The 23,815-nt window shown below is 43.5% G+C and overlaps 1 protein-coding gene across 13 annotated transcripts in view; it reads right to left on the bottom strand.

The window, feature by feature from the left end:
- Positions 1–529: 529 nt before the first annotated feature.
- Positions 530–23,815, bottom strand: part of LOC137880627 (NLR family CARD domain-containing protein 3-like) — a 43,028-nt gene continuing 19,742 nt past the window's right edge. For 11 of the 13 annotated variants that reach the window (XM_068722076.1, XM_068722086.1, XM_068722081.1 and 8 more), the window contains 2 exons: positions 15,749–15,795; positions 14,672–15,616 (listed from right to left, as the gene is read on the bottom strand). In XM_068722076.1, coding sequence (XP_068578177.1) covers positions 15,048–15,616; positions 15,749–15,795 — 616 coding nt within the window. In that variant the 3' untranslated portion in view covers positions 14,672–15,047. Of the gene's footprint in view, positions 1,182–14,671; positions 15,617–15,748; positions 15,796–23,446; positions 23,736–23,815 lie in introns of those variants that run through there. The other 2 variants (XM_068722087.1, XM_068722088.1) reach the window with 2 other exon arrangements.

Genomic DNA, 23,815 nt, shown 5'->3' with positions numbered 1-23,815 from the left:
ATCTTGATGTCTTCAGGGTGGGTTGGGACAATCATCCTATAAGGACAGAGCAACATCTGTCCCCACAACAACTGTGGACCATCGGACTCCTCCAGAGTCCTGTTACTGCTCCAGACCTGGCAGAGGTTATCTTGAAGCAAACATAGTATTATATATTCATACTTTTGACCCGTGTTTCTACTTCATAGAACAGCAAAGCTCACACCATTTCCTTGATTTGTTTCAGACACAAGCATTGAGCATGAAACAGCTTTTCAACACTGTAAAGGAAGCCCTCACAACTTCTACCATGAAAAACATCGAGGTACAACTGCATGGTCTTCACTTTAGATTACACTACCAATTGTAATGTGGGGTCAGAAAATGTAATGTTTAGTTTGTATTTAATGTCTTAATAACAGATGTGTCAAAGTGTTTTTAATCACCAGCATCAAATGAATGAAAGAGAGAACAGAACACATGTTATTGTAAAGTGTTCAAACGCTGATCAGGGCTTGTGTTTCTGTATTCACATGAACAACATGAAATACCTCCACTGTGTACTTGTTAACACCAACAAGTATACAAAGAAGGTGTTTGAAATGTGTATTTGTTGTGACTGACAACAGTGAAGCCACATGTCAAATGAATGGATGAATAAATCCTATAAAGTCTCGTTGAAAGATTTCATTCCAAAGCGTAACTTTTGATTGTCTTTCATGAACGTTCAACACTGTTTTAGTGTTTATGGAACTCATGTATTCATGTTGAAGTATTACAATGAGATGTGCTTCTTTTTGTCAGAACACAGAGTATTAGAACAGCAGCAGTTTGTGCTCAACGTTGATCAAGTGTACATTGAAGCTTTAAGAACAGAGGCAGTTAACAGCACGGTCTACACATTGTTCAACTCTGGGCCCAGATGAAAAGCCTCCATCAGAACCTTTCTGAAGTGGACCTAGGACCTCGTGTGTCCTACAGGTAGGACAATAGTCTTTGCACATGCTGACGCAACAGGGTGACGCACACCGTGACGATCAAAGTCTGCACTGCAGTCGTGTTGAAGTTGAGCATCACAGCAGAATCCTTCTTCTCCGGTGGAAGAAGTGGGACGTGACCTCGGCCCGCGATCCACTGCACAAACCTTGCGGGTGTGATGGATTGTGGGCCGTCTTGGTCCTCTTCATGCCCCTGATCTTCAGCTATGAAGCAAAGAGAAGAAAACAACTACAGTCATGTGACAGTTTGAAGTGAAGCTCTAGCGTAAGTTCAGACAGGAAGACTCTACTCATGCATGCCTGAGCCCATAGCTGATTTACCACACATCTGCGTCACTCCTCATGCATGCACACATTGTTTCCTTGTTGTTATTGTTTGGGGCTGTCAATCATGATATCAGCTGTCTAAGATCAGCTGGTCTCTAGCCAATAGCACAAGGACACGAGGACATCATTAGCCTATCATCTTGCCGCTGTCTGTCTTTAAATATGACCGTCTCTCTACCTTCAGTAGTTCATGCTGCTGTAGCGCAACCCTCCGTGACGGTCAGGTCGCCGTTACTCGTGCACTCCATCAGCCCAGTGTCCGTGCGTTTTCATCACGATCCGACGGGATCGGAAAACGTCCGCGATTACTTTTCCGGTCTCGCGTTTAGGAGAAAGCCGACGTCCAGTTTGTCAGCAGAGAAAGCATCTTCTCCTCTCGTTTCCCTGCCGGGAACCTCACTGGTTCCTCCGGGTCACTCTGTGCAGGTAGCAACCTGTTCGGCACCACGCATTCTCAGGCTGAATCCAGCAAACGATCGATGCCCGCCACGGGGCCGAAAATCCCTCCGCTCATACCGGCGTCCCTCAGCGCCGGCTCCTCGTGGCTGCAGCTTCATGCGCTCCGCATTCGTTCACTTCAAGTCGCTCAACAATCAAGGTGAAGACATGAATCCACGTGTTGGAACCAGACCGTCTTCTCAATCTGATAAATGCGGTCCGGCTGGTCGTCAGTAGTTTTAGGTCGTGTCAAACCCGTAACGATGCGTGTTTTCTTGGCGTTCCCTGTTCAGTGGAAGTACTATTACCGTATATTCGGTAATAGAGGCGGGCCTCAATTAACCTACCTTTTAATACGGTATCTATATGGCTCATTTTAAGCTGGGATATTGGAGACACTCGCAGTTAGGACGTATTTCACCCTCTGTTCTAAGAGTATTAGATATGCAGCGTCTGCAGTGTTGCAGGCTCACTTAGATGGAACTTGCAAGGTTCTCATCAGTACCTTAGTGTAGCCGTCCCCATTCTGAGGCTCTCATGTTGCGTAACTACAAGTACAGTTGTCGGGGAGATTATTATGGTTGTTTCATGGTTTAATTTTCAATCAAGCAAATGAAATACTTCATGCAAAAGGCACGATCATTCAGGTCATGCTCAGTTTTCCTTAGCAGCGCAATCATGAAGTCCTTAAGAAAGATCAAGCCGGCCTCATTTAAACAAATGCCTGGTTATCGCTGACCTCATCACTATAAGCATGGTCAGCTGGCATAACGGCAACTCTCTTCATGCGTACTGGTGTATTCTCACAACTCGTGTCCATCGGCGGGCTATTTAAGGATTTCTCCGTGAGTAGTTCTCAGATATCTGCATCATGTAAGATGTTTTCACCAGAAAGTCCTGTCAGGACCACGCACCAGGAACACTAATGTCTCACTCATGAGTAAATCAGTCCCTAGACTTTCTTAAGGTGTGCATTCCTCTTCACCATTCTAGCGATAGCATCCCACAGTTAGCGGTCTTCATCAACCTTTCAAATGCTACTGAAAGTGCTCGCTCCGTCAATCTGCTTTGCTTAGATTCTCTTTACTTCACTGGTGGTGGAGTTTATTGCTTCACAGCTTCACCGCTGGTCATTGCCCTCTAGAATAATATGTTCTCCTGGTCATAGCTGACCTTGACGTTACATTCAGGTAGCAGAACGACCACATGTCGTGGAAAAAAAATCTTTTTAACCTCCCTGTGAGAAATAAATCAGGTGACGAACTTCTTAAAGTATTAAATCATATTTAAAGTAGAAAGCTATAACAAACCTGAGGTCTACAGATACATGATGCTACTTAGTTATTCTCTGAATTAAATACCCTGAAGTATAGTATGTCAAAGTTCAACTAGGTCCAATCAAAGGGTTACAATACAACACACAATAATGACTCACGCTATGACAGTTGTACTAACGTCTGTACGTAGCAACTGACTGTCAAATCAAATAAAGAAAGTCAAATTGAATAATATCTCAACAATATTTATTGTCCACTTTTGAATTGAACTGGATGAATTATAAATAATACATACTCTAATAATAAATAAATGTTCTCTCATTTCAAGTAAAATAAGAGTTGGATCAAAAACATTACATGACAGAAAGCTTTAGAAAAATGTGGCCCTTAAAATAAATGACTTCATTTTAGAAAAATGTATTGAACTGAATCGTCCTGCAGCTTTAATTCAGTTCAGATGTGAGATGGTACGTTCATGAAAAAGAGTTGTGCTTTGTCTCGTAGTGGCGCTTCACATTACCGCTTTAATTATAGTCATGGTCTCTGAACATATGAAACCTACTGGTTTTAAACTGTCCGGAGGAAGAATGAACCTATAAGAGTCTGTTCATCGTTGGTTAAAGACTCTGGTCTCTCTGGACTCTGGTCTCTCTGGACTCTGGTCTCTCTGGTCTCTCTGGACTCTCTGGACTCTCTGGTCTCTCTGGACTCTGGTCTCTCTGGACTCTGGACTCTCTGGACTCTGGTCTCTCTGGACTTTCTGGTCTCTCTGGTCTCTCTGGACTCTCTGGTCTCTCTGGACTCTCTGGACTCTGGACTCTCTGGTCTCTCTGGTCTCTCTGGACTCTCTGGACTCTGGTCTCTCTGGACTCTGGTCTCTCTGGTCTCTCTGATCACTTCTCTCTTTTTGAAGAACGTCATGTGAAATAACTTCTGACTCACGTTGTTCTTCTACTCTTCGTTCTCTTTCCTCGTCTCTTGAGTCGTGAACCTTGTCAGAATATTTATGATAGGCTGCATCACATGGTGTGACTTACAACGCATGCAATTGGTCGCTGTGTTTACCGCGCCACTGAACGAGTGCCGTAAAGGCTGGAAAAGCTGTGCCGGTTGAAATAAAAGCGCTCCATCAAAATTGTAATAATTCTCAGTTATCTATCAGTTCCAGGTCCAGGGTCCACCTATTGGTGACCCCTGCTGTACCGTATTAGGCCAACTGTTTCAGAGAAAACACATCGTATTGTAATTTCTAAATAAATAACAGATGAACATTTATTGTTGCAGTTCTTTTACATTCCCTAATGTCAGTTACCAACTCATTTGAACACAGTGATATTGATATTATTTAATATAGAGGGCCAGCTCATCACGTCATCATGTGTTTTCATGAGAAGATATAGTAGAAAAGAGGTCAAATGTTCTTCAACATTTATACTAGCTGGACCTAAGTGGTGTTCTTCTTCACTTTGATGAGACAGTTGAAGAAAAGGATTACACTCTGCATGGGACAGTTTCCAATGTAAAAGTATGTAGATTTAATCTAAATAAATATTAGTAATAAAATATGAATAATAAAATGACATATTCCCCCTTTTTCCAAGTTATCTCTGCTGTGAGCTAAAAGAGATCACTTGGCAATTGTCTGGGTCCATCCATACATCATTGTGTAAACTGGATCAGATGAGGCCCAATACTGTTGCTCTTTAGGGATAGCCAATGTCTGCAATTCTTGAATATCATACATCAAAATGACCTGAAAAATCAGAAGCGTTAGTGTGAGCATCACATTTCATCACATAACACAGACAGTTTTAGGGAGCGGTTTGGCTTCTAGCAGGTCGGCCACCAGACGGCGGTGAGAACTGGGTTTGCCGGATGATGTCAGAAAGCCTCTGTGTTTCCACAGGGCAGTAAAGTCGTGCTCTACACCAAAGGCGTAGCCAGAGTCAGTGTCAATGGTAACTGTTGTGTTGCAGCGAGCTTCCAGACTTCTGTAAGAGCCACAGGTTCTGCAGCTTGAGCAGAGAAGTGTGATGCCAACTTACCGCTGCACAGAGTGTCATGTGATGAGACTACAGCAAACCCAACAACCCGTCTCACGTGTCCGGCTATCAAACCGTCCGCTAACGGTTCTAAATCAGCATTGGGTGGGCGTGTCTGTGAGGTCTCTGTGTGCAGATCTGTTCAGGAGAAATCAACACAGTTATTTGGTTCTCCATCTGCTGCAGTAGGAACAAGAGCAGCAGGATTAAGGATAGTACATTGTTTCACAGTAATGTTAGGCTCATCTAATGTATTCATCTAATCTAGTGTGTGATACAGCATCAGGAACCTTGAGTGTGAGCTCACTATAACCAACAATGTCACGTGTCACAGCAGCAGACACTTTGACAGAGGAAGGTCAGCTGCTGCAGGGTCTAGTCTAGTAGAGACATATGCAGCAGGTCTCTGTCCCCCCATGGTCCTGAGTCTAAAGTGATGTCATGTAACCGTCTCTTTGGTCCACGTACTGTGTGAACGGTGTGTAGTTTAAGTAGTCCAAGTGTCAGAGCTGACAGTAAAGCTCTTCATGTCATTAAAGCAGCAGTCGAGGAGTCAGTCCAGGTCACTTTGTTCTGAGCAGAAAGATGTTCACCATGAATCATGGAAGAGAGGAATGCCTCTCTTTGTGAGGAGTTTAGGATCCACTGATCTAATATGACGTCATTCATATAAAGCTCATCATCTGTTTCTTAGTTGTGTTTTAGGCACATTTTGAATTGCCTGTATTCTCTTGGGAGAGAGGGTTTTGTCCTCTGCTGTGATCACATGTCCCAGATATGAAACTTTATCCAGAGTGAATTTCATTTTGACAGATATCCTTGTGACCATTTGCAGACAAAATCTAAGTAGGATAACTGTAATTGTAAATTACTCAAATTGTCATGCTTCTTCTGTGGGGCTGCAAATCATGATGTCATCAACATGTTGTAACAAGGCAGAACCATTTGGTCACTATGAATGAGCCAGATTGTCTCTCAAGACACTGTGAAATACACCAGGACTTTCTGAATGTCCCTGAGGACACCGGGTCCAGGTAGAGCTTCTTCCTTTAAATGAGAATCAGAATTTACTGTCTTTGTGCACAAGTACAGGAAAAAATAATGCATTGAACAAATCGACGACGGAAAAATGTGTGGTGTCTGGAGGGATGAGTGACACAATGGTGTGTGGACGAGAAGCTTGAGGCGCTCGCGGTGCACCGAAGCTTTAACTGATTGTAAATCTTAAACAAATCGTCACATTGTGAATCATCACACTGGACTATTACACCAGCCTTCAATAAAGACTCAAGAACGGGTGTAATACCATCAATGGCCTCTTGTTTGAGGGGATATTGCTTCATGCATGAACAGAGATCAGATTCTGGGTGAACCACCAGAGGAGTCGCCCCCCCTCACCGGTCCTACGTCAGACCACAGAGAGGAGGACACCTCGGACAGATGGGACATTTGAAACCATGGTGTGTTTTCTTATCAAACATCAGATGAGTGACTCTTTTACTGTTGGTAATGACGTACATCTTGTTTTGTATACGTCGCCCTTTATACTGTACAGTGTATCAGGATCCTCTGTGGGCCTTGAGTCAGTGAGTTCAGTCTGTCCAGCCAGTCAGACATGTCCTCCTCCTCCATTCCTGGACCCCATCAATGATACATGTGGACACACCCTGTAACAACTCAGATTGTGTGGGAGACAGAGAAGCAGAGGCCGCAGTATTTTCTGTCCAATAAATGTCCATCATACATAACTTCTCCATCTCACTCTCTCCTCCAAATGTAACATTTTTACCTTTAACAGTTAACATAGTTGGTGGTAACTTTCTAAAACCTTCATTTTCATTTGAGTACACATGGTATGTGGGTGTGAGTGGTGTTTGTCTGGTTTCTAATGTGTGTATTGATGTACAAGGTTGTCATAGTCAGAATCTAAAGTTGACTCACCCTCTGTGTTGTAGTGTTTGTGCATCGAATGGTCCATCACTGAGGTCCGCCCCTCCGCCTGCTCCTCCCCTCTTGACTGCTGATGTTGAGCCCTCCCACCAGTCCTGTCTCGATGGAGATTGTGGGCCGTCCCTTAGACAATGTCCAAGTGTCCACTTTTATGGCACACAAAGTCTTCAGCCGGTGTTTGTTTTCCAAAGTCAGCTTTGCTCCTCTCCTGTCATGATCTGATTCCATCGTCAGCTGGGCCTCCTCCAGTTTGAGCTGATGAAAGTCTTTGCTTGTTCTCTGTCGTTGATCTGCTCCTCAGCGTGTTCAGCATCTTGTAATATGGTTGCAGTCTTCCATATCACACAACTCTCTTTAGTGTGATGTTTTTCAGATTCATAGATGGCAGGAAAGCCTTCTTACAAAGTTCTGTGGTATATCACATATTCCAGGTTGATTACGGCTGGTGTGAATGCCGCACATCTTTTATGATAACGCACAAAGGAGGTCATAGTTCTCTTGAATTCTGTGAAGTTGCTCTTTGAACTCTCCACATGAGTCATGGCTTCTTCTTCTTCTTCACGTCTTCTGTCTCTGTAGTAATGTCCTCTTTGTCTCGCGTTCAGATGATCAGGTTCATATTGTCACCAGTGTTCATTGACGGGCTTGTAGCTGTGAGCGTTGACATGGTGCCTGTAGGTTTTGATGAGTCTCCTTCTTCTTCTTCATCCTTGGAGTGTTGAGTGGTGGGTTTGACTGTAATGTTGTTTATGTCTGGAGAGCAAACAGCAGCGGCGTTGGAGACCAGATCAGGATCCACTCGACCATGTAAAACAAATACAAAAACAGTATATTTTCCTTTTCTATCAGTTGTATGTGTCTCATTCAAACACATCTGTTTCTTTCTTTACCTCTTGGACATCACTTCATCTGTTTCTGCTTCTCCTTTTCCTCTCTGCTCCAGACACGGGTTGAGTTGATCACATTTTTGTCGTAGGCTAAAGTTGCCTTTTCCAGGGATCCCCAATTTGATCTATTCTTCCAATTGTTCGGCCGTCTGATTATCTTTGTCCCACATGTATTTTATTATTGGAGGTAAGACTTTGGCACCAGGCTGCTCAGGCTCAGACTTACTGTGACTCTTACCCTTTTTCTCTAGTTACTGTTGATTCTCGTATCTTAAACGAAGACCCTTTCTCACTCGTAAGGATACACCAGATCTTCTTTAAATACTACAAGTTCACTAGGACACGTCTGTCCGACACCCTTATGTGTGAGAATACCGGCTTTTAACGGCGCCAACTTCTCTCTAGTCAACTGTCAACAGAATTCCATAAACCCATCTGGTCCAATCAATCAACTTGAAAGGATACACCAAATACTCTATAAAACCTGCAAGTTATACGAGGACATCCAATGTAGTGACGTGTCGGTCGCGAACGAAACGGCTCTGAGAGCTCTTTGACGTGAACGACGGGAGCCGACTCCTGATTGGGAGCCGCTTTGTTTGTTGTTTCTCTCTCTCTCTCTCTCTCTCTCTCTCTCTCTCTCTCTCTCTCTCTCTCTCTCTCTCTCTCTCTGCATTTGATTGGTCAATATGTGTGGCGTCGTCTCTGCGCCTGCGCTGAGCAGAGGGGGGAGGGGCGGGAGTTACACACACAGCACAGCACACAGCAAGCACACGAACAGGAGGGAGGGAGACGAGTCACGAGAGAGAAAGAGAGCAACGGACTGGAAAGGTAAAAAAAAAAAAATTGAAAAAATGAGTGTCAACAGGAAACGCAGCAAAATCTGGACAATCATTGACCAAACTAAGGCAGAATGTAGAGTCTGCAAGACTAACATCTCATATGGAGCTGGCTCCACAAACAACCTGCACAGACACACGACAACTGTTCATCCATCAGTGCGATTGGAAGAAAAAAGACAAGCAAGTGAACCTGATATTAATGAAGGTGCCAGTATGTCTACTGCAACTGTTGCTGCAACTGCAGTGTCGACAGCAGGGGTCATCAACTATATTTGTCAGAGGGCCAGAATTTTACCAGACAGTCTCCTTGGGGGCCGGACCCTTAAATAAAAATGAAATAAAAATCAAATTTTGGTATAACATTATGATTGATGTTTATTGTTTATACTTTTTCCATTTCATTACAAAACTGAAGGCCTTTATGAGTCAGGCTCCTATCACCTATACCACAGACAACCACCAGGGGTGATAGATATTTTGCCTCAACTCAATTAAGTCAACTTTACTTATAGAGCACTTGAAAAACTGAGCAGTCAGAGGCGCGTCAGAGAAAAATCGCCACATTGAATCTGCCTACTCCCGTGCAAGTGGCATTATTACTCGAACTTTAACTGATCAAGAGAGTAACGTGTGCATCCCTGCAGGCTGCTTGGGTGCTTTGCAGACATAACCGGCCTTTCACGGAAAGTGAGGTTTTAAAGGAGAGCATGATCACCGTTCTGGAGGAACTTGCCCCCGACAAATCAATGGACAGAGTTATTGCATCTGTCAAACAAGTACCTCTATCTGCCTCGACTAATGCACGTCGCGTACACGTTTTGGCGGAGCAAGTCCAGCGAGCTGTCATTGACGGGGTCAAGGAAGCCAAATATATTTCGCTGGCTATTGACGAGTCCACTGACAACACGGATATCTCACAGTTGTGCGTTTTCGTCAGATGCTTTGATGGCAAAGATTTCCGAGAAGAGCTGCCGGCATTGCTTCCGCTCGAGGACGACACCGCTGCTGACATCATCTTTGGAAAACTGGAGGATTTTTTTAAAAGCCATGGATTGTCCCTGGATAAAATCAACCTGACAGTGACAGATGGTGCACCTGCCATGATTGGAAAAAATAAGGGTCTGGTGAGCAGAATAAAGACTGTCGCTCCTAAAACTAACGCACTCCATTGTATCATCCATCAAAGCGTGCTGTGCGCAAAGCTAAGTGGGGAGCTCAAAGAGGTGATGGAGAAAACAATGAAAATGATGAACCACATCAGAGGAACTTCAAGCACGCAGCACCGCCTGTTCTGCAAATTGGTGCTGGAATCCCAGGCTTCTCGTGATGACCTGTTACTCCACAATGACGTGCGCTGGCTTAGTAAGGGCAAAGCACTGGAGCGCTTCGTTGAACTCCGTGCCCAAGTAGTGGATTTTTTAAAACAAAGTAAGTCCAAAGCGGCAGCTGACCATCTCCGCATCATGCAAGACATGGGATACGTGTGCAACGTTGCGTTTTGAACAGACATGTTCTCCCATTTGAATACACTTAATCTCCAGCTGCAAGGAAAAGAAAAATCAGTGGTGGATTTGGTGGAAAAACTTGATGCCTTTGGGAACAAACTTGATCTGTTCCACGCAGATTTGTTGTCAGGGAGGCTGCTGCACTTCAACACACTGAAGACGGTGGGAGAAGGCAACGTAACAGACAAGATGAAGACATTTATCACACAATTAAAAGACAACTTCTCTGCTAGATTCCATGACTTTTTTATTTCCAGGGATGTCATTGGATTTGTGCGTGACCCATTCACCATCACCCCAAGCGGAGAATTCTCCACAAACGCGGTGAAAATGCTGCAGTTGGACGAGGCGGCCATTCAGAGCGAGCTGGCTGAAATTCAGGCCGCGGGCGACATGAAGGTTGCTCTCCGTGGTGCTGAAAGCCTGAGCGCATTTTGGGTATCTTGTCCCGAGGTCTACGGCGCATCGAAGACGCCGGCTATGTATGTGCTCACCGTGTTCGGTTCAACCTACGCCTGTGAGGCTGCGTTCTCCAAGATGAACTCGATTAAAACGCACGAGAGGAACCGACTGTCAACCCAGTCTTTGGAGGACTGTTTGCGCATAAGTCTGACGGTGGCCAAGCCTGATGTGAAAAAGTTGGTGTCAGAGGGGAAATGTAACTTCAGCCATTGATTAAGTAGTGTGAGTAGTATTCCATTTCAGCCTTGTGATTTGATTTCGCTATAGCCCACTTAACGTTTTATTTGATGTGTGAACATTATTTGTGACCTGTTTTGTTCTGGTCCCAGCTATTTATTTATCGTGCTATTTTAAGTTGTGCCAGATCGTTTTTCCTCCTTTTTTAGTCCTGAGGAGTCTGCTAGTTCCAAGCATGTTGTTGAGACTTTGAAATAAAAACCAAATGTTAAGTAAGGGCATGAGGAAAAGTTATGTTTTAAAAAAAACTGTGTGAAACAATAAATACTAAACGGTGTAACGAGTCTGTCCTCATTTCGGAGTGTAGCCTAAATAGAGTCATAAATGGTGGTGATTACTGATAAGAGACTCAGTTGTTGCTGTTTTTAGTTGCTTTAATAGTGTGGAATAGGCCGACATATTTTCTCTTTGATCCTCACAATTTTGGAATCCAGTCGCGGGCCGGATCGAACGGCTTGGCGGGCCGCCAGTTGATGATCACTGGTCTACAGCATCGTCCGGTACACCACCACAACCACCTAAAAGTACAACCCAGAGCTCTATGAGCCAATTTTTGCAAAAGTCTACGACCGCAGCAAGACAGAAGACCATTGATGAAGAACTGGCCAAAATGATGGCGTGTGATTTCCAACCATTTTCAGTTGTGGATGACAAAGGATTCAGAAGGTTTATTCATGCACTCAATCCAATGGATGCAACTCCAAGTAGGAAAACACTCTCCCTAGGAATCATCCCAGGCCTGTATGACAGAGAACGTGCTTCACTGCAAGAGAGGGTTAAAAAAGACACAGCAGTTTGTCCAACAACTGACACCTGGACATCCCGTACCACCACATCCTACTCGTCAGTCACATGTCACTTTGTTGAACGTTACAAAATGGTGTCCTGTCTTCTGGATTGTTTTGAGTTCAGTGACAGACACACTTCTGACAACTTAGCAGAGGAGCTGCTCAAAGTGGCTAAAGAGTGGGGCGTGGACAACAAAGTGGTTTTCTGTGTTAGTGACAATGCAGCTAACATCACCAAAGCAATTACAACCCTGAAATGGACCCACCACCCATGTCTTGCACACACAATCAACCTGTTTGTAAGAGATGCTCTGAAGGCGATGAAGCCCACTGTGAACAAAGTGAAGGCGATAGTGGAGTTTTTCCACAGGAGCACAACATCCACACACGAGCTCAAATCTACCCAACTACAGATGGGCACGCCTGAGCTGAAGCTCAAACGAGACTGTGTCACGAGGTGGAGCTCCACCTTTCATATGATAAAACGGATTCTGGAGTCCAAGGATGCAGTCATCTCTACCCTGGCTGTTATGAATGCATCAGTTGATCCTCTGAGCCGAGAGGAATGGGAGGTACTGCAGGAGGCATGCACTGTTCTGGAGCCATTCCAGCAGGTCACTGTGGAGACCAGTGCAGACAGGTGTAGTGTACAAATGTCATCACATTATTATGATTATTATTGTTATTATTAGTCTGCAGAGAGTGACAGCTGAGCACCAGACCAGAGTGACCACAGGGAAAGTGACAGAGTTAGTGGCTGCTCTCTGTGCATCCATGGACAGAAAGTTCCACAGAATTGAATACAACACCGTTCTCTCAGAATCCACCATTCTTGACCCAAGATTCAAGAAGCCGGCCTTTAATGACAACAGAGCGGTTGATGAAGCTCTTCGGAGAGTAACCGCAGCAGCAGCAGCGAGATCCAGCCAGACAACTTCACTGCCAGAGGGCCGAGAGGGAGAAGAGGCAGCAGAGCACCAACAAGAGGAGCCACAAGCATCTGCTGTTTGGAGGTTCTTTGAAGAACGAGCAAGTGGAGACACCACAAGAAGGAATCCTTCAGCAGATTCGATTGTGGAAGTGAGATCCTACCTTGAGGAGCCCCTTTTCCAGAGAAGTGCAGACCCACTGAGCTGGTGGGAGACCAAGGCTTCAGCGTACCCACGCCTTACTCATGTGACGGCACGGAGACTGTGCATTGTAGCAACTTCAGTCCCCTCAGAGACAATCTTCTCCAAAACAGGGCAGATCATTACGGAGAGAAGAAACAGGATCAGCCCCTCAAAGCTGAGGCACTTGGTCTTTCTCAATGTAAATCTTCACTGAAGGACAAAACTCTGGATGCTGATTTTTTTCTTTTTGTTTTACACATTTTAATTTATATTTTGTTGTGTGATTCTGTAAGCTTCTGTATGTTGTTTCACTTTAAATTTGTTAAGTATTAAAAAGCTAAAAGTTTAAAATAGTTCAAAGTTAAAGTTCATTTGTAAATAGTTAAACGTTTGTTTTTGCACTTTAATTTATTTTTTGTATCACTCTGTAGAGTGTATAAATAAAAGTGTATTTATATAATAAACATTTCATATAGTGCATGTTTTTTTACATTAGTAATTCATATTGCGCATAATTTTACATTATTGTTGGTAATAAATTAATTTAAGCACCAAAAAATCTGAAGAGCCATTTGGGAGCCGAAAGAGCCGGTTCTCTAAAAAGAGCCGGAATTCCCATCACTGATCCAATGTCCAGCACCCTGTGGTGTGAGAATCAAGTTTCCCCTCAAAGTGTCTGTTCCATCACAGAATAATCTCTCACTGGTGAGATTCTTTTTCCGGTTCCAGGATCGGAGCGGCAATCTGGAACCCTGCCTGACGACAGCCTCTCACCTTCAGGGAGGAATCAACTATTATTGGCTCTTCTGTCGTCTAACAGAGTCCCGATTACTCGTCCGATCTCATCCTCGTCTCCATTTGTGGTGGAAAAAAATCTTTTTAACCTCAATGTGAGAAATAAATCAGGTGACGAACTTCTTAAAGTATGAAATCATATTTAATGAACAGACAGTTTGTAATAATTCAGCTGAATGGATAGAGCTCTTTCCCCACAGATGGTTCGGAGTTCTAACAACAAGGAACAGTTTAACAAAGTATAATATGCACATTATCTCCCCCCCCCTTCACAGACGTCCTCCTCCTCTGTCTGACGATGCATCCACCAAGACCGAGTTCCCAGCCTTGGTGTTGTTATTGAGGGAAGAGGGTTAGACATGAAAATACATTCGATATGATAACATTTATTATTTGGGTTCAAATGAATATATGCAGGTTTAAGCCATACAAGTTATAACTAAGAGAACGGGATGATACATTTCTAACAACAAAACATGTGAATGAAGTCTGTTATTGATGACTTCCATCACTTCAGATGTTTGAAGTCCATCATCTATTTGTCTGTAATGTGAACACTGATCTTTGATCTTCCTTCTTCTTCTTGTCAACTACTTTTTCTTCTTCTTCTCTTCTTTTAAAAGCGTCACATTTAAAACACGTCACATGTGAAAAGTCACTCATCTCTTCACATGTGAAGTGTAAGACAACACATGTACAACAACATCTACTGAAATACTTTGAATGTAAACTACTTCAAACCACTTTCAAACAAACTCTCTCCAGTGAAGAAGCTCATGAGATGCGGTTGAAAGCTCTGGTAAAGGTCATTTAAAGGACTTTGATTCAAGACGTATTTAGATGTGATGAAGTCAAATATCACATGTATCTATTTGAACATTCTATCTCCTCTCAACACTTAAAGTTCTCTTGAATAAATGTGTTTGGATGAAAATGAAAAAGCTCTTTGAACAACATGAAGACATTAAAGGTGTCATGAAGTTTGTGTTCTTCTTGTTGGTAGAAGAAGAACAGACTCACGGACACTTTGAGTTGAACATGAGGAGACGTGTTTATTCCACTTCAGAGATAGTCTTGATAAGAACACATCTATGTTCATGTTGAGAGAAGAGAGGCTTGTAATGTAGTGAGAGCTGCTCTCTCCGGGGACAAGGAAGACATGATGTTCTGTTTGGACACATAAGATGTAGGACCTTCAAGAATGAGAGGAAGCTTGTTGAAGTCCATCACTCTGTTCAGAGGATTGTTTCATCAACCTCTAGCCAGACTGGACAGAGAACACTACAAACAGAACCCTGAGGAGAAACTCCTCCCACATTCTGCTGACTGACATCAGCTGTGTGTGATCCTGAACACACGGAACTATGTGGTCAGAGAGAACGTTCCTCTAGAGGAGGACACTCTGCTCCTACAGAGAACACAGAGACACTGAGGAACCAGAACCAGACCAGAACCTGAACCCAAACCCAGGATAAAGAGGTTCAGTGAATGTGGTGTTGAAGGTGTGAAGGTGGATCAGTGTGTCAGAGGAGACTCTGTAGAAGGACAGAGAGCCAGCAGGACAGTCCACATACACTGCTACTCTATCAGAGGAGGAGGAGGAGGAGGAGGAGGAGGAGGAGGAGGAGGAGGAGGTGATGAGTGTTCTTGTCTTATTGTGATAGACATAGTAATGACCATCATAGCACTCCAGACTCCAGGACTGATCATTCATTCCAAACAAACAGTCATCACTCTCTCCTTTCCTTCTGATTCCTCTGTAACTCACTGATATATTAACCTCTCCTCTCCACTCGACCTCATAGTAACAGCGACCAGTCAGACCAGTTCTACACAGCAGCTGAGGCCAGAAGTCAAACCTGTCTGGATGATCAGGATATAAATGAACCTTCTCCACACATGTCACCTTCCTGTTGTTGTCAGACAGTTTGAGGTTTCTGTTCACTGTGTTTGTGTCGAGTGTGAGTTCACAGGAGTCTGATGGAGAGAACAAGACACAATACAGCTGCAGTTATTCATCTGTTTGATGATGACATCAGAGATGTGAATGAGTGATGTCACAGTTTGAAGACGCTTTGTTCTCATGAATCAAATTCAAAGCACACTCACACTTCCTCAGACCCGGTCTGAACCATCGGACTCCAGCAGGCTCCGCCCTGAAAGGAGGAGGGGGGTCAGAGCAGCACGGACACATGGACATTACATCCTGTCATCACAGAGCTTTGTTCTTCATGTTCACATGGAGCACTTATGATTCATCAGGATCTCATGTTCTTTGACTTCAGAGGAGCTTCTTGTGATGGGCCCATGACGACGGCTCATCCCGTTCACTTATTCATGATATATTTAGGGCTGCGACAACCAATCGATCAAATCGATTAAAATCCATTATTAAAAGCGTTTGAGACGAATTTCATTATCGATTCGTTGTGTCGCGCGATTATTACGTCACTCAATAAGTCTGAGATGTTTGAGTATAAAACAAAAGTATAGTTGAGCGCGGAGCAGAGCGGAGGTAGAAGAAAGAACATCGGAGACACGTAACGTTGTTCTGAAACACACGGCGGAGGAAGAGAAGTCAGTAGGACCTAAGTCATCAAGGTGTGGAGCATTTCACACTGAAGACATCTAAAAGTGTGTTAACTGCAAGATATGCAAAAGAGACATGACACGGGATCACCACGGTGATGATTCATCACCTAAAACGTGAACATGTTGGAGTCCTTGATGAGGAGGAAGGAGTTCAACAGCAGGTCAGTCACTACAGAATCCTACTGTTGTTCTGTTTGAAGTGAGGAACGTAACGTCCCTCCAGTAGCTCTCCTGCTGTTTACTCCTCATCAGCTCCACGAGTTAGCGTTAGCTCCTTCATAACGGTAGTAAAGCAGGGGTCAGTGACGTGCGGTGAGGTTGGTGTCTGGTGAGGCTCTGACTCTACATCAATCAGATGTACAAACATATGAAGCAATAGAGAAGCTTCAATCACCATTCAACTGGCAGCTTGACCATCGACTACTGGTTGTTCTTCATATCAGCATTATTCACACACACACACACACACACACACACACACACACACACACACACACACACACACACACACACACAATGTTTGATTCCACCGCGAGCGTTTCAGAAGCGGAGCGCTCGCGAGCGGCACCCGCGAAAATCGTGAGATTCCGCGATAATCTGCGTAACAACCCGGATGTATAAAGAGAACAACGAACACATAAGAGTTACTTTACCTGTCCGACGATGAACTGATGCTGATTTGTTCATATTTCACTGTTTGTTGAGACATTTTTAAGATTAGATATAGAATCTTACATTTGAAACGGCTCTGAGAGCTCTTTGACGTGAACGACGAGAGCCGACTCCTGATTGGGAGCCACTTTGCTCGCTCGCTCTCTCTCTCTCTCTCTCTCTCTCTCTCTCTCTCTCTCTCTCTCTCTCTCTCTCTCTCTCTCTCCCCGCATTTGATTGGTCAATATGTGTGGTGTCGTCTCTGCGCCTGCGCTGAGCAGAGGGGGGAGGGGCGGGAGTTACACACACAGCACAGCACACAGCAAGCACACGAACAGGAGGGAGGGAGACGAGTCACGAGAGAGAAAGAGAGCAACGGACTGGAAAGGTAAAAAAAAAAAAAGTTGAAAAAATGAGTGTCAACAGGAAACGCAGCAAAATCTGGACAATCATTGACCAAACTAAGGCAGAATGTAGAGTCTGCAAGACTAACATCTCATATGGAGCTGGCTCCACAAACAACCTGCACAGACACACGACAACTGTTCATCCATCAGTGCGACTGGAAGAAAAAAGACAAGCAAGTGAACCTGATATTAATAGTTCAAAGTTAGTTCAGTTCATTTGTAAATAGTTAAACGTTTGTTTTTACACTTTCTAATTTATTCTTTTATCACTCTGTAGAGTGTATAAATAAAAGTGTATTTATATAATAAACATTTGATATAGTGCATGTTTTTTTTACATTAGTAATTCATATTGCGCATAATTTTACATTATTACATTATTTTTGGTAATAAATTAATTTAAGCACCAAAAAATCTGAAGAGCCATTTGGGAGCCAAAAGAGCCGGTTCTCTAAAAAGAGCCGTAATTCCCATCACTAATAAGAAGATTTTGATTTTTAAAATTATTTTATTTTACTGTTTACCTCTCTGTGCTTCTTCACTGAGGTTTAATGTCAGATCAGAAACACTAAACATGTTCTACACAGACGTGAAATACATTATTCTATGTAAAGAAAGATATATAATAAAAGAGTCTACAGATATTACAGTGGGGACAAACAATGAGACAGAAAAAGACTCAACAGTTAGTGAGGATTCACAGTGAGGTGAGGAACAGCTGGTCTCTGTCTCACCTCACTGTCTCCTCTGTTTGAACAGGACATGACATCATTCAGAGGTTCTGATTATAACAATGATTGAAATGATTGGAATCATACAGTAATCACATTTATAGCACAGATCAGTAGAGAAATATTAATATTTATGTTATCATTATTAGTTTTTTACTTGTCATGATGACAGGTGAGGCTGTCTCCCCTGACCACACCTCCCTGGCAGGGCTGGTATAGTTTGCAAGACTAAAGACACGTTTTTATTCACTCGCCTTTTCCCCGCCGATTCATCGATTAATCGAAGAAATAATCGACAGATTAATCCATTATTAAAATAATCGTTAGTTGCAGCCCTAGATATATTATTATCAGGATTATATTGAGCATCGTCATCATTTCAAACTCAGTCTCCTCCACCAGTCAGTCACTGAATCACATGTTTAAACCTGCATCAGCTGATTTCTTTGTCCACTTGTGGTTCAGTGACAACAAGCTGTGAACACAACATGTGACATCTCATCATCTTAGAAAGGAGTCTAGTGAGTCTCACTGCATGGGCTGAGTCCCTTTGTTAATAGAACCCTCTAAAAGTTCTAACCAACGGATGCACTACCTTTAGACTAGTGAACAAGTAGCCGATTACCTGTGAAGTCTCTGACATCTAAACCCAAAGTATGGCCGACCAACGTCAAGTCTCCCTTCAGTCGCTCATGGACTCAATCAGCCAGTGTAGACCAGACTTAATACCACGGCTTGATGCTTCTACTGGACCATTGATACGGAGCTGATGTTCATCATTATCTATGACACATTATAATATAAGAGGTAAACACCAAACCACTGCAGCACAACAAAGAGTCAGCTGCAACGAAGACGACATGGAGGACTTAAAAAGCTGCATCAGTCACAGTGAAAAAGAAAAGAGCTGAAACAGAAGGCGGACTCAATGGAGGATTACAGCAGACGCTCCAACATTGGTATCGTTAAAGGTCCAGAAGAGGCAGAAGGCCGGGATGTCGTTGGGTTTGTGCAGCAGCTGATCCTACACCTCTTGGGTCAGGAACACTTTCCTAATCCCCCGGTACTGGAGAGAGCTCACTCAGCCCCACAGAGAAACCACAACACAAGCTCAACTGGTCCAAGGCCAGTCCTGGTAAGATTCCTGAGTTTCAGGAGAAAGTTCAAACTCTTCAGCTCTCCAGACAAAAGGGCGAGCTCCTCATCAACAACACCAGGACCCACTTGTACCCCGACTACAGTGCAGAGAGTTTGAACACATCAAAAGGAAACTTGTGGACATGAACGTGGACTACTCGCTTCTCTATCCCTCTGTTCTTCACATCAACTGTGGAGAAGAAAAGGATGCAGAGGACTTCATGAAGGAGGTGGAGAGACGTCGCTCTCAGGTTAACTTCAAGCCATATGTGAACCAACAACCTCATGGTTCAGTAGACCATTCACTTTATACCCTCCCTCTTTACTTTCTGTTTCTGAGGTTTTTAAATGATTAGAGTAGAAGTAGAACAATATAGAGCATCGGATGCTGAGGGAGAAGAGCAGCACACTTGATGTTTAAGTGCAGCAAAGTCAATGAGAACAAATACGCACTAAACATATAAGGTGTGTGTGCATGTGTGGACTTCACTCTGTAAGAAAAGGGCTTGTTGATCAGCCACTGAAGAACAAGAAGAGCAAGACTCCATCCTGACGTCAAACTTCAGGAGGAGGACCCGGTCCTCTCCGCTCTCACTAACATTCAGTCCTCTCTTAGCGAGATGGATGTCCGCTTCCTGGTTCTGGAAACCCGCTCGATTCCGGGACATCTACGGCCGCAGCTGTGGCTCCACGCCGCTAACACGGTGAGCTACTACGGAAGCCGGAGCGCTCTCTATTGACGTCATGCCGCATAGAACGCTGGGTAATGTAGTCCCCGCAGCTCCATCTCGAGTCATTCTTTCCACCTGCAGCTACAATTTCTCCTCAGATCAGGAATCGAATCCTCGCAAGTGATGACGTCAATTTAATTAAATTCTGCTGCGTTCAACTCGTCTCGTGTCAAGAGATGAATAAACATAAACCTGTCAACGGCTCAGAACTTAATAAACAACTAGAAGAACATCCAATCGTTGTTTAGTTCATTATTTAATAACTGCTCTAGTTCAAGGTCTTCTTCCAAAAGTGTCCATGTCTGTAAAAACCTTTATCTGCTCTGAAGAACCAGAAGTAGTGAACAAGTATTGGTCAAAGTGTTGTGAAGGACACATGACTGGGCCTCATGGTAGTCCTCCCTCCTTCATGTTCTGCATAATGCATAGGTACAGCTTTTAGAAAGTACTTTGATATATAAATAAAATAATAAATGACGGGTCTGATAATATACTCTCAGCCCCTCATGATGACAGCGCTCCAAGCATTAATAGCTCATACCTTTATGTCATGCATTCCATCTGTCACAGTGGAACCTTCTCAGCATCAAATGGTGAGATGAACATATCTCAGTGTTTCATATTGCTGCGTTATCGTTTGAACGGCATCTCGTTCTACAACTATACAGAAACGTCAGTCGCTCTCGTAGCTCCTTCTGTTGGTTTTGGGGGAATCTACAACGATCAATGGTTTGCAGACAGCTAGCAAAGAATGGGCTTTTATTGTGCTGTTAAGAATCCTGGAAATCCAACCTTCTCCCATCAAAGCAAGTGTTGCAGGTATTCAGTTCATTTAATGTGCAGATCCCTCAGTGTGTAGCCTGCTCGGGACCTCCTTCATTCACCTCCTGTTCAACGGCTTAAAGAAGAACATCCAGGAAGCAACGATAAGCGTCTCCTCTTTTCAGTACCTTTAGTGCACAAACTGGTGTCTCCATGCAGGCTGGGGTGTTGTGGATCATGCATAGATTCATGACTGGAGACCGTGTTTTTCACTGCTTCATGGGTTCCTCTGTGTGGTGAATTCACAACCAGCTCGGACTCTATCGACCCTTTGCATGATCTTACTATCTCTGACATCATCATAGATGCTCACATGTACTCCATCTACCTCAAACATTTAAAAAGTGACGGGGAAGGTAAAGGTTAGATCGTCGTTATCTCACTAACTAACACTGCATCTTGTCCTCTATCTTCCATAACCCGGTACCTTCAACGGCGCCCCGGTGCGAGGCAAGACGAACCCTCGTTTCTGACCGACAAAGAAAAGCCACGTCAAGGTCTGGCTTTACCACCGACTCCGTCTCCTCTGCAAACGAGGCGGACATCCTCCTCAGCTATACACCTCGCACCCCTTCCTCATCGGAGCAGCTGCCTCTGAGCCTCTCTGGTCCCAGCATCTACACTGGAAGCTCTGGGTCGCTGGTCCTCAGCAGCTTAGGAACTGAGAGTCACAGATGTTGTTCATTCTGTACACGTGACATCTATTGCACTTCTGTCCATCCTGGGAGAGGATCCTCCTCTGTTGCTCTCCCTAAGGTCTCTTCCTCTTTCTCCTGTTAAAGGGTTTTTTGGGGGAGTTCTTCCTGTTCTGATGTGAGGGTCCTGGGACAGAGGATGTTGTATGTGTACAGATTGAAAAGCCCTGTGAGGAGAATTTGTGATTTTGGACTGACCAAAAATGAATTGAATTGAATATAATTGCAGTTCAAAAAGATATGAGCGCTACTTTGGAGACTACCATTAGTACCCCAATGCACGATAATAAATGAAAATAATAAGTTCATAAAATGCTGCTATTGGAAGTGGTTGGCTGGGTTTCACTGCAAGATGTATGTAGTATGACCTCTTTGGGATGCATGCTTGCTCCTTTTATTCTGAACATGATGTCTGCAGAGGTCTGCAGCATGCTTGCTGCTACACATAGATTTCCATAGTCCGGCTGATGCTTCACACGGGCGTCTTCCAGACTTGCCGTTGGGTTCCATTGTTGCTCGGTGCTCTCCGTCTTAGCTTGGTAGCTGCTGGCTAATCCGGGGAGCATTCAAAGAGCGGAGCCATCATCGCCAAGTTTAACTGCATTTACATTTGTTGCAATAAATGGTTCAAATCTATGATGAGAGTGTTCCTGACTGAAGTAACAGAAAGAAGAAGAAAATAATATCTGAACAGAAAAACCTAGAGGCAGAATTACTAACTTGTGAACAGATGCACAAACATCATCAACTAAAGAAAACTATTAACAAATGAGTGTTGTAAGGGCTGCTCTTAATACTTTAATCTCCCAACAAACTGAGAAAGTATCATTTTCTAAACAACAAAGGTTGTATGAATATGAGAACAAACCAGGAAATTTACTCTCTAAACTTTTAAGGAACCATAACAGCCATAACTCTGTCTCATGTCTGAAAACCTTGAGTGGAAAATGTTTTAAATGTGAGGAGATTATTTACTAATTATTACAAATCACTTTATACATCACAAATACATTAAAGTGACTCAAATAAACAGCTTTTAGAACATTTAAACCTACCACAAATGAATGAACAACAACAACAACAATAGGCTTTGAATAAGTCAATTACATTTACAGAGAGAGAGGAAGCTGTAGACGACATCCCCTCTGGGAAAGATGGCTTTCCCCCAGAAATACATAAAGTATTCAAAGACAGTTTTATTCCACTCTTTAGTCAAATGTATGAATATTCCTTCATGGATCAAAAACTACCTGAATCAACACAGTCTTAACACCAAAGCCAGGTAAAAACCCAGAGGAACCTTCCCCATACAGACCAACTAGTTTGCAATGTGTGGAAAACTAAATATTGTTCAAACTTTTAGCTAAAAGACTGGACCCCATCCTACCCACCATCATCGGCCTGATCAAACAGAATTTGTGCAAGGTCGTCATTCCTACACTAATGTGAGGCATTTATTGGGGGTCATTCAATACGCCAAAAACAAACCTCTAGACTCTACGGTGGTCTCCTTAGACGCTGAGAAAGCGTTCGATCCAATGGAAATATATGTTCAACGTTTTGTAAAGTTTCTCTCCGAGTAACACATTTATAAGTTGGGTTAAATGACTGTACACCTCTCCACAAGCAATGGTTATCACTCCACCCCGGTTCACTCTCGGGCGTGGCACTCGTCAAGGTGGTCCACTGTCCCCATTTCTGTTTTCCACTGCCATTGAACCTCTGGCCGAGGCTATTAGAACACACCCACATATTAATGGTATTAACAGTGGGAAAATGAAGCATACTATGTCGTTGTATGCGGATGATATACTGCCATTTCTCTGCAACCCTAAACAATCAATTCCCTCTGTACTAGAAACAATCAATGAATGTAGTAGTCTCTCTGGCTGTGAGAGCCACATTTTCTGTTTCAATTACAAATAATATTTTCTAAATTTGCTAATAGATTTGTGTGATCTAAATACATTCCGTTGACTTATGAATGGATGTTAAATTCATATTCTGAATAATTATTTTTTCTTTGGGAACTATTGCTATTAATCAGATGAGGATCAGCTGTGATAAGAGGAAAGGGTGGGACTGAGTCTTGGGTTGTTTCCTTTGTGTAGAATTGGGCATCGGGACAGTCTTTGAACTCACGCTAGACTTATCACAGTTATCTTTTGGACTGTTAGACATGTGAGTTGATAAACGTCTGCAGCCACAGACCACTGCCTGTGTCCCCCAAGAACTTTGGTCCAGTCCTAAATAAACCTCTTTGGGCTCTCACACACCATGTCCACAATCAGCTGTTGGTTCTTCACTGAGCGTCTGTGGCCGACTGTCACCTGTAGTTTCAACAAGTCGACTCTTATCAGCCAGGGAACTGGCTCTCAGTGCAAAACAAACCACAACCAGGTAAAGCTGA

This window comes from Cebidichthys violaceus, unplaced genomic scaffold (genome assembly GCF_023349555.1).
Source record: "Cebidichthys violaceus isolate CVI_PGR_0920_01 unplaced genomic scaffold, fCebVio1.0.p SCAF_29, whole genome shotgun sequence".
NCBI classification, from domain to species: Eukaryota; Metazoa; Chordata; class Actinopteri; order Perciformes; family Stichaeidae; genus Cebidichthys; species Cebidichthys violaceus.
Note: the sequence above shows the minus strand (reverse complement) of the source record. Positions and strands in the feature narration are given on the sequence as shown.